Source organism: Sphaerodactylus townsendi, unplaced genomic scaffold (assembly GCF_021028975.2).
Source record: "Sphaerodactylus townsendi isolate TG3544 unplaced genomic scaffold, MPM_Stown_v2.3 scaffold_1648, whole genome shotgun sequence".
NCBI lineage: Eukaryota > Metazoa > Chordata > Lepidosauria > Squamata > Sphaerodactylidae > Sphaerodactylus > Sphaerodactylus townsendi.
Genome location: NW_025950231.1, coordinates 1 through 10,126, shown reverse-complemented (window position 1 = coordinate 10,126; position 10,126 = coordinate 1). Strand labels below are relative to the sequence as shown.

At 50.7% G+C, this 10,126-nt stretch overlaps 1 protein-coding gene across 1 annotated transcript; it reads right to left on the bottom strand.

Annotated features, from left to right (window-relative positions):
* Nucleotides 1–1,734: 1,734 nt before the first annotated feature.
* Nucleotides 1,735–6,546, bottom strand: LOC125424974 (insulin gene enhancer protein ISL-2-like). Its single transcript, XM_048482416.1, has 5 exons — nt 6,382–6,546; nt 5,427–5,616; nt 3,768–4,139; nt 2,669–2,792; nt 1,735–1,782 (listed from the first exon to the last, which is right to left on the bottom strand). The coding sequence occupies exons 1-5, from the start codon at nt 6,437–6,439 to the stop codon at nt 1,735–1,737; spliced, it is 792 nt and encodes a 263-aa protein (XP_048338373.1). The 5' UTR covers nt 6,440–6,546.
* Nucleotides 6,547–10,126: the final 3,580 nt, after the last annotated feature.

Sequence of the window (10,126 nt, the reverse complement as noted above, 5' to 3'; positions counted from 1 at the left end):
GGGCCGCCTGCCTCCCCCACCCCCTCAGAATACACTCTGCCCATGCTCAGAGGCACATTCTCAGGCTCCAGACCTCCCGGGGGCAACGACCCATGCGCCCCGTTCCCTTGCAGGCAAATCCTTGGGGGAGGGCAGCGCCCGAGATCTCGCCACCCCTTCCAGGGAGGAAAGGGACCCCCCAAATCGCCCCCCCTCCAAATAAATCCCAGCATTTAAACCACACAACGGAAGAAGTCAGGAATGGCAGTTTGGGGAAAAATATTTTTGTGGGGGGAGCAAGTTTGGGGTTTTTTTGCAGAGCGGAAAAATAAAATGTCATCCCCCTTTCTAGACCTATCCAAATCTAGATAGAGGGGTATCTCTCTAAATCTAATCAGAATGCACTCTGCCCAAGCTTAGAGGCACACTCTCCCGGCTCCAGACTTCCCCGGGGGGCAAATCTAAATCGAGATACATGGATAAACAGATAGATAAGTGTGTATATGTGTGTGTGTGTATGTGTGTGTGTACATATACACATACGCACATATATATTTGTGTTTATTTTTATATATATTTATATATACATATGCTTCGTCACTGAAGCTCTTATTAATTTTGGTGGACAATTTATTTGATGCATTATTTATTATGAAACCTGGTGGCGATTTTCTCGAAGGAAAAGTGGCATTGAAAGCGAACACCTCTCCGGCAATGAAATTGCTGCCCGGTTGGGTCTCAGCCTGGTTCAGGCTTTGGGAAGGGTCTGTTTCCCTCACGCCACCCCAAGAAGTGGCTATGGGAAGGCCCCTAATCCCAGCCCGGGGGGATTCCAACCACAGGCCGCTTTGCAAAAATAAATAAAATTAAAAAGGCTTGATGCGGAAAAAAAGCTTTGGAGAAAAAGCGGCTCAGATCCCCCTGGAAAGCCAGCCGGGCCCAGAGAGGATCCATTGCCCCGGGAAAGGGGTCCAAATGGGGTTGGAAGGAAGGAAGGAAGGAAGGAAGGAAGGAAGGAAGGAAGGAAGGAAGGAAGGAAGGAAGGAGGGAGGGAGGGAGGGAGGGAAGGAGGGAGGGAAGGAAGGAAGGAAGGAAGGAAGGAAGGAAGGAAGGAAGGAAGGAAGGAAGGAAGGAAGGAAGGAAGGAAGGAAGGAAGGAAGGAAGGAAGGAAGGAAGGAAGGTGGCTAGGTGGCTAGGTGGCTAGGTAGGTAGGTAGGTAGGTAGGTAGGTAGGTAGGTAGGTAGGTAGGTAGATAGATAGATAGATAGATAGATAGATAGATAGATAGATAGATAGATGCCCAGTATCACTCAAACGCGTCAAAGGTGGGGAAAACTCGGGTATTAGAATAGCCAGCAAAAATAATCAAGGCGACCTTTTATGGGGGGGGGGGCGCTCAAGAATCCCGGGTTTGCCAGCCCGTTTGGATGCTTGCAGGGCTCTTTAAAAAAGAAGGGGGGGTAAAGGGGGGGGGGTTCGCGGCGGGGACACACCCCCCCCCCCCCCCCCCCCCCCCCTTCCCCCCCCCCCCCCCCACTCCAAACGAAATTGCCTGCAAGGCGCCCCTGGACTGGAAAATTCCCACCATTCGGATGTTGCAAAAGGAAAAGGAAAAAGAAGCAAGTCCCACAGATTATCCCGTGGCAGGCCGGGAAAGGGGGGGGGGCAGAGAGAGAGAGAGAGAGAGAGAGAGAGAGAGAGAGAGTCATTTGACACCATGCAATCTCGGTCCCTACCTGCCTTGACCCTCTACTTCTACCGAGAAGTAAGTCCCCCTGACATATTGACTTCCGAGTCAGCAGCCTACGTGGTGCAAAGACATTAAAGGTGCACCAAACCCATAAAGGGGGGGGGCAGCTATATAGGGGAATTTTGGAGGGGTTTTGTTTTTCCTTTTTCAAAGGATTCGAATTCAAAATATTCTGGTTAGCGATTGGCCAATGCGGGTTAGAATGTGGGAAATTTCCCCTTAAGGGTGGCTGAGAATAAACGAAGGTGGGTTTGGTTTTTTATCGTGAACTGGGGGTATGGGGTTTTTTTTGTGTGTGAGGAAGAGGAGGGCAGGTTGAGCCCAAGGCCTGAGAACTTCCATTGAAGTCCTGGATGGTATGCTCGATTAAAGACGTACAAATCTTGGATATTTGGAAGCCAAGGAAATAAACGCATGATGCAGTTTGGTTCTGAGAAACGCGAGGGGGAAATTGAAATAATGCAACAGCCGTTTTAATAAGCTCGCTGCTCCAGCCAACCTTTGGCAGGCAGCAATCCGGAGCAGCCGAAGGGAACCGAGTTGGAATCAAGTCGGTTTCTTTCCGATCTGGGAGGACTCTTCAAAGGGGTAGGCTAATGGCCCATTTCAAGCACGGTTTGGACTTGAATCCCAGACTGGACAGTTGTAGACGCCCTGCGTCAAGCGCAAAGGCGCGCAGGGCGCAATCCTGAGCCAGGCTTTTTTGTGCGCAGGGCGCCATCCTAAGCGGAAGTCGTTCCCGGGAAAGAGCCCTTCGGAAGGCGCATCTCTCTGGATGGGGCCAGATCCAGCCAAGCGCCTGGGGAGGAATTCCCTCGGAGAAAGGCGGGTTTAAAGTGTCCCAAAAAATGATATTTCTTAAAAGTAAACCGAGCTGGCGGAGGGGGGGAGCCAAGGAGGAGACGCTGTAGATTCTTCCCTGCCAAATGGGAGCCGAACTTGGGGCGACCCCCGGCGTCTCCGCCAGCATTTCTGCCTCTCCGGGGGGCCTTCGGAAAAGACCTCCCAGAGGCGAAAGAGGGGAGGGTGCCGGGGGAGGGGGGACCTCCCAGCCGGAGCAGCTCTGGAGAGCTTCAAACGCGGGGCAAGAGGGAGACAGCCCGCCCCCCCCCCTTTGCCCCGGTCACCGAGATCGCTCCCTGGCCGGCTCTGGGGGGCTATCCACCCCCCCCCCGCCCTTTCCCGGACCGTCTCCGCCAAACGGGAATCATAACGCCCCCTAGGAGACAGAGACAGACCCCCCCCCAGTCTGGGAGGGAGGGAGGAGGGAAAAGAGAAAGCAAAAGCACGGAGGAATAAGGCACAGAGAGAGAGAAAAGGGAGAGAGATTTTTAAAAAGGAGAGGCAAGAAAGAGAAAGAAACACAGAGAGAAGACGGAGAGAGAGATGAACGGAGAAAGAGAAAGAGAAAAGAAAGAGAAAGAGAAAAGAAAGATAAAGATAAAAGGGAGAACAAGAGGTATAAAAAGACACAGAAAGAGAAAGGGAGAAAGAAGAAAGAGAAAGAAGCACAGAGATAAGACAGAAAGAGAGAGAGAGAAGTAAGGGATAAAGAAAGAGGGAGAGAGGGAGAGAAAAGGAAGAAAAAAGATAAAAGGGAGAACGAGAGGTATGAAAAGAGACAGAAAGAGAAAGAGGAGAAAGAAAGAAAGAACAAATGAACGAAAGAAGAAGCAAAGAGATAAGACAGAAAAGGGGAGAGACAGGAAAAAGGGGGAGAAAGGAAAGAGAAAGAATCAGAGAGATCAAAAGGAGGAAAGAGAAAGAAGGAAGGAGGGAAGGAGGGAAGGAAGGAAGGAAGAACGAATGAATGAAATAATGAAAGAACGAAAAGGAGGAAGGAGGGAAGGAGGGAAGAACGAATGAAAGAGCGAAATAATGAAAGAACGAAAAGGAGGAAGGAAGGAAGGAGGGAGAAAGAGGAAGAAAGAAAGAAAGAAAGAAAGAAAGAAAGAAAGAAAGAAAGAAAGAAAGAAAGAAAGAAAGAAAGAAAGAAAGAAAGAAAGAAAGAAAGAAAGAAAGAAAGAAAGAAAGCGGCCCTGTGGTTCTGGTCTGTCGGCGGCGCCCGTCGGTGGAGGCTCCCCGGGGCCGAGCCCTGCCCTTCCCTGCCCTGCCCTGGCGGCGGCCGCGGGACCTACCTGCGAGCGAGAGGCCCTGCCTGGCGGCGGGCAGGTGCCCGGGGCTGCGCGGGGGGCTGTCGGCGGCGGCGGCCTGGTCGAGGAGGAGGCCGTGGTCGGCGCGGCAGAGGAGCTCGTGGTCCCGCAGCGAGAACTCGTCCCCCGGCAGGAGCTGGCGGCTGCACACCGAGCAGCGGAAGCACTCCAGGTGGTAGACGTGGGCGCGGGCGCGCATCACCAGGTCGCTGCTGCTGAAGCCCGCCGCGCATTTGGCGCACTTGACCCCGAAGAGCCTGGGGGAGGGGGGGCAGAGAGGGGGGCCAGTCAGAGCAGCCCCGGTGGGCAACACGACCCCCGCACCCCCACCCTCCCCAAAAGCCCTCCCTGCCAGTGCCGCACCCTCCTCGGGGCAGAGACTCGCAAGCCTCCTGCATTCGCAATAGCAAATGAATTAGTTGCTGTTAGAGAATCGCCGACTTAAGTTGCTGTTAGAGAATCGCCGATTTAGTTGCTGTTAGAAAATCGCCGACTTAGTTGCTGTTAGAAAATCGCCGACCTGGGCCCCTTCCGCACAGGCAGAATAAGGCATTTTCAATCCACTTTTCACAACCGTTTTGCGAGTGCGTTTTACGATTCCGCACAGCGGCAAAGTGCATTGGAAAGCGGATCGAAAGTGCCTTATTCCGCCTGTGCGGAAGGGGCCCTAGTTGCTGTTAGAGAATCGCTGCATTAGTTGCGCTTAGAGAATCGCTGCGGGGACGACTGAGCCGAGGGGCCCGCTCCTGCGCGCAGCTTCACCCCCGGAGTAGGAGCTTCATGTTCCCAAAGAAGAGGCCAGAGACGCAGGAGAGAAACCAAACGTCCTACCCACTACCATCTAAAATACAAATATTTTTTCCCTTCCTTCTACTACGGCATACCAAGCCGTACTATTCCTACAGGTAGATTTGAAACCAGGAGCACATTATAGTTTCCGGGTGAGATCTACTCTCTAGTCAAAGGTCCTCTCCTCAATATTCTATAGGTGCAGTATATGGGCCTGTAGGGGCTTACTCGGAAGTTGACCCCCGTTGAATTTCAACGCCCAGGAATTATTTCAAGCGTTGGGCGTTGCATCGAGAAGGCTCCATGAAGGTAAAATATTCTTGTCTGCGACAAAACTTGGCCTGGGACTGCCCATTTCCTTCGCCCTAAATCTGCCCCCAAATCGACAGGGGGTCTACTTCCGAGGAAGCAGGGCCAGGGACCTAATGGGCCCCCAGAATGGGAAAAGGCGATCTCTTCCCCCGTTAGGAGATTCCTCGACCGGGTGTGTGAATTTCCCAGATTCTCTTTCGGAGCTTCCGGTCGCCAGGACTTCAAGGAGCGAAGAAATCATCCCCTGCCTTATTTCCCACCCCACAGATTTCAAGAAAGGGGTCAAAGGAGGGGTTTATTTCCTCCCCTTTTAAGGGGACGGGAAGGAAACCTTTGCCGCGGTTGGCAGGCGACAACGACAACGTTTGGAGTGTCTAGCTCTTTCCTGGCCACGTTTGGGGTTCTCCCTGTTCGGGGTTGGGGGGGAATGAAGAGGGCATCACCTGATATAATCCCTTTTGCAATAGGTTTTCCCATCTCGCACAAAACAGGTGCAATTCTCGTCCAAATATTGGCTACAATCCGCGCATTTCAGGCAAGCTGCGTGCCACTCCAGGTCCGGGGATACCTTCAGGATGTACTGGTCGTGGATTTCGCTCCCGCATCCCACGCACATGGCAATCCCGGGTTTCTCTACCGGGGGAAACGAGCAAAGGACACTCAGAAGGGGACCCCAACACTGTCGCCAGGATCCCCCCCTCCAAAAAAATAAAATACCCCCCCCCCCCCCAAGCAAACGTTGTGGGAAATAAGAGAAGAGGACCCCACAAAATCCAGACAGGGTTTATTTATAATCCCCTTCTGGTCCCCCAAAGCGATCGATCCCCCCTAAGCAATCCGGGGAGACAACTGAAAATCCTGCATTTTTTGGAGTTTAGGGTATTAAACCCCCCCCCCCCATCTCGATTTCATTGCAGAAAAACTGGCTGTCAAAATCGTCCCCCCCCCAAAAAAAAACCTGCCAGACTCTTTGACTGGAAGAATTCTAGTTAATAATAATAATAATAATAATAATAATAATATAGCGGCAATAAATCTTTTCTCTATGCGTTTCTAATTCCCTGTTTAACTGGCCAGAGAGAGAGAGAGAGAGACAGAAAGACACAGAGACATCCCCCCCTCCCCATAAGCAACCCATAATAATAAGGCAGCAGCCAATTCTGCAAGATCAGACCCTTGGTTTTCAAATCCACCTCAAACCGAAAGCGACCGGCTGGGCAGGAGACCCCCGCCAGGATTCCCACCCCCCCAAGAAGCAACCCCCCCACTCTTGCAAAGTCAACCTACGTTCCCAAGCGAGGCAATCTTTGCAGATCACATTCAAACCAGAGAATCTGGGGGGATCCTGGCGCGTGGGAAGGGTAGTGGGTGGGAGCAAAAGAGCAGAGATGCACTTACTTTTGGAATGATCCCCCATAGCCCCCAGGAAAGGATGAGAAAAGATAATATCCACCATGCAGACAAGAGGAGTGCAAAAAAAGTCGGGAGGGGGGTGCAGAAAAAAAATAAGGGGGGGGGATCCTTTCCCCGACCCCGGAGCCTCCTGTTTCCTAACTAACTCAGCTCCTCTGGAGCACTTGAGAGAGAGAGGAGGCTGTCCTGTCCCATACGCAGCATGACGTCAGCGCGCCGCAGACCGCCCCCGGGCCCTGGAGGGGGGGGGAAGTCGGAGCGGTGACGTCACCGAGCGGCCGCGGCAGCCCCCGGAGGCGATTGGCGGCCGGGAGGAGAGGGAGCGCTGATTGGCTCAGGGCGAACAATGGAACGCAGGACGCGGCGGGGAGGGCCTGAGGGGGGCGGCGGGGCTGCCCCGCCCCTTTCCCTCTCTCCCCCCCCCCAGTTGCTCCAAAGGGCTCCCATCGGTGGGGATCTCTGGGTGCAGGCACGCCTTCTGGCCTCTGGATCCCCCCCACCCCCAGCGTGGGCAGATTCCTCCGGGATCTCTTGGGAAGAAATCCCCCCATCTCATGCGCTTCAGGATGAATGAAAACCAGCAATCGCGTTTTTTTTTGGGAGAGGGCGGCGGGAATGTCTTTTTATTTATTATTTCCTTGCTTAAAAGCTGGGGGGCTAGAAGCGGAGATGCTATTATTACTGTTGCTATTAATATATTATCACGGCTGTCATTATCATTAATGGTATTATTTGATTTTTAATAGTATCATTTGATTCCTAGTATCATTGGTTATCATGGCCGTCCTCGCAGTCCTTAATGGTGTTATTTGATTTTAATAGGGTTATTTGATTATCATGATCATGTTCATAATCGTTAATAGTATTTTTTTTTTAAAGTCCAGGTTGACTTGAGCGTTATATTGTGTGTGTTGTGTGTTGTGGCTGTGTGTTGTGGCTGAACTAGCACTCTCCTTCCACTTTTGGGTGCAATTCAGACTTGGAGTCTATGGGATTTTTTTATTATGGCTTTTTGTTATACCCCGTCCTTGAGGCTGTTGTGAAGGGTCGGGGGGAATAAATCTAAGCCAGTAAATAAGTAATAGGCCGAGCGGGAAGGGAGGTTCGATCCTACACTGCGGTGTCTCTAGAACTTCATAGGGCCTACTCTGTGTAGGAACGAACATCCTGCGCCCAAGTCTATTCAGCCGAGCGGACCGATCCGATATGCTTGTCTACTGGGCAGCAAAGCGCACTGTAATCGACCGGCACTTTGCACCCAAGGAACTGCGCATAGGATCACAGCCTTGAATTGCCCCCCAAAGGCGCAAACTGGCAGCCTGGGAGTTTTCTGTATGTTTTCTGCCCAGTTGGGTCAGATCCTCTCCATCCTGGTGGACCGATCTTGCTCAGAAACCCCTGCCTGGCTCTGAAAACCCCCTCCCGCTGCGCTCTTAACAAGCCGGATCCAAACGATCCAGTTGTCACGTTGTGGGTTCTGATTTCGCCTGGGAAAAACCCCCGCACCAAGGCTAGGAAAACCTTATTTCATTTCTCTCCCCCGAGCCTCGCCAGTCGAAGAGTGCGGAGTCCCCCAGCCTGAGTGAATTTGGGGTTTTTTTTTCCCACCCACCCCTCCAGAAAAGAAGTTTCGTTTGGGTTTTGCAGTTGCTTGTGGTGGGTTTGGCAGTTTGTTGTGGGTTGTGCAGTTTGTGGGTTGTGCAGTTAGAATTGGGGGTTGCAGTTGTGGGTTTGAATGCTTGTGTCGCAACGTGGCAGGCACCTCCTTCCTGCGTCCCCATAGAATGCGGGCGCAGGACGCGACGCCTTTAGGATCCGCGCAAACGGCTTAACGCGCTTCTCCGGCGCCTTGGCTGTTTTGGAGCGCTCTGGGCACGCCGGGGGGAATCTCGGGGCTTTGCTGACGCTCGAAAAATCGCCTCCACCAGCCCACATTTTATTTAAAAGGGGTTTGTGGAGAGGGGATCTGTGGATCATAGTAGGGCCAGATCTTGGGTGAATTCTTTTCAGAGCAGGGGACCACATTTTGGGCAGCCATGCAGAAGTCTAGGGAGGAATGCAAACCTTTCTTAAAATATAACAATATTACAATATAATATACAATATAGCATAGTACTGCATATTATAGTATATGATTTATATTATATATTATATTATATCCCTGAAGTATATGCCTGCGTGAAGTCACTCCAGTGGGATCGGTGTCTTTCTTGCTACACCCGGTGAAATTCTACTCAGAATAACTGAGAAATTCTACTTTATGGATAACTGCGGCTAAAACGCAACCCAGGGAAGCAGAGCAGGAGAGCCCAGTGGCTAGAGCGTTGGGGTCGACCCCTGTGGGCGATTCAGGCTTGATTCTGGTTCAGCCCCGAGCTGGAGAAAGGGCAACCCAGTCTTCCTTCAAGGGCCGTATATACGTTTGGGCGACTGGGAAACGCGCGTTCCTCGACTGCCAGCATTGGAATCGGGTCCCCTGGCAGCTAACTCGAAAGTAGGCAGATATTGAACAAATCAGTTACTGGGACAAAGGTCTATATCACTATATATAACTTACTTGGAGAGACTTTTTTGCTATTTAATTTCTGTACGGCTTTAATGGGTCCTATGGATACTGATATGCTCTCCTGCAGTTCTTTTCTGGTGGTTGCAGACTTCCCAAACCCTAAAGCTATCCTGTGGTTGGTCGTATCGCATGGACTCCCTCTTTGTAATCTGCCTCTGGGTCCTAAATAAAATATTTTTAATCCCCCCCCCCCCCGCGCTGGGTTTGATTTCAGTTTATTTATTTCCATTATGCATATAGGATTTGTGTGTGTGTGTGTGTGATATCAACCTATTTCTTTGTGTGTGTCATTTGCATGTCGTTTTTTTCCAGTGTCCGATTTCCCACTATTTCCTCACCTAATTTACAGATAAATTTTTCTTCATTGATGAGTTCTGGACTAGTTCTTTATTTACATTATTTATAGATAAACTTTATGTATGATTTCAAACTATTTACTTACATTCTGTATAAACTTTCCCTCTGTGTATGATCCCAGGCTATTTATTTATTCACATTATTTGTAAACTTTCCCGTGTGCATGATTTCAGACTATTTTTTTGTTTATTTCTACACATCATCGCTACTCAAGAGAGCAATAGTACTACATATAGTAAATTACATACATCGAAAAAGTCGCCCCTCCTACAAACTGCTTCTTTCTTTCTTTCTTTCTTTCTTTCTTTCTTTCTTTCTTTCTTTCTTTCTTTCTTTCTTTCTTTCTTTCTTTCTTTCTTCCTTCCTTCCTTCCTTCCTTCCTCTCTCTCTGATATACGATACCTCGAAAAAGTCGCCCCCTCTGTAGGATCTGCTGATCAGGGCTCCTCATCCTGGACCTCAAAGGATCGCCTAAGCCAGTGATGGCAAACCTTTTCGAGACCGGGTGCCCAAACTGTCACTCAAAACCCGCTTATTTATCGCAAAGTGCCAACTCAGCAATTTAACCTGAATACTGAGGTTTTAGTTTAGAAAAAACGGTGGGCTCCAAGGCGTGCGTTACTCGGGAGTAAGCTGGGTGGCTTTGCTTTGAAGCAACCGTGCAACTCTTCCAATGGGTGAATCACGACCCTAGGAGGGTTTACTCAGAAGCAAGCCCCGTTGCCAGCAACCGAGCTTACTCCCAGGTAAAGGAGTGCACTTTAGTTCTTCGCATGAACATCAGTGGGGTTTAACAGGGTTACCTAC

What these genes read in the sequence shown, in the direction of transcription:
- LOC125424974 (XM_048482416.1), bottom strand. Translation starts at nt 6,439, where the DNA reads ATGGTGGATATTATCTTTTCTCATCCTTTCCTGGGGGCTATGGGGGAT. An exon ending in TATGGGGGATCATTCCAAAA is followed by an intron (nt 5,617 to 6,381) that starts GTAAGTGCATCT and finishes TTCCCCCGGTAG; the next exon opens with AGAAACCCGGGATTGCCATG. An exon ending in CGACAGACCAGAACCACAGG is followed by an intron (nt 2,793 to 3,767) that starts GCCGCTTTCTTT and finishes GAAGCTCTCCAG; the next exon opens with AGCTGCTCCGGCTGGGAGGT.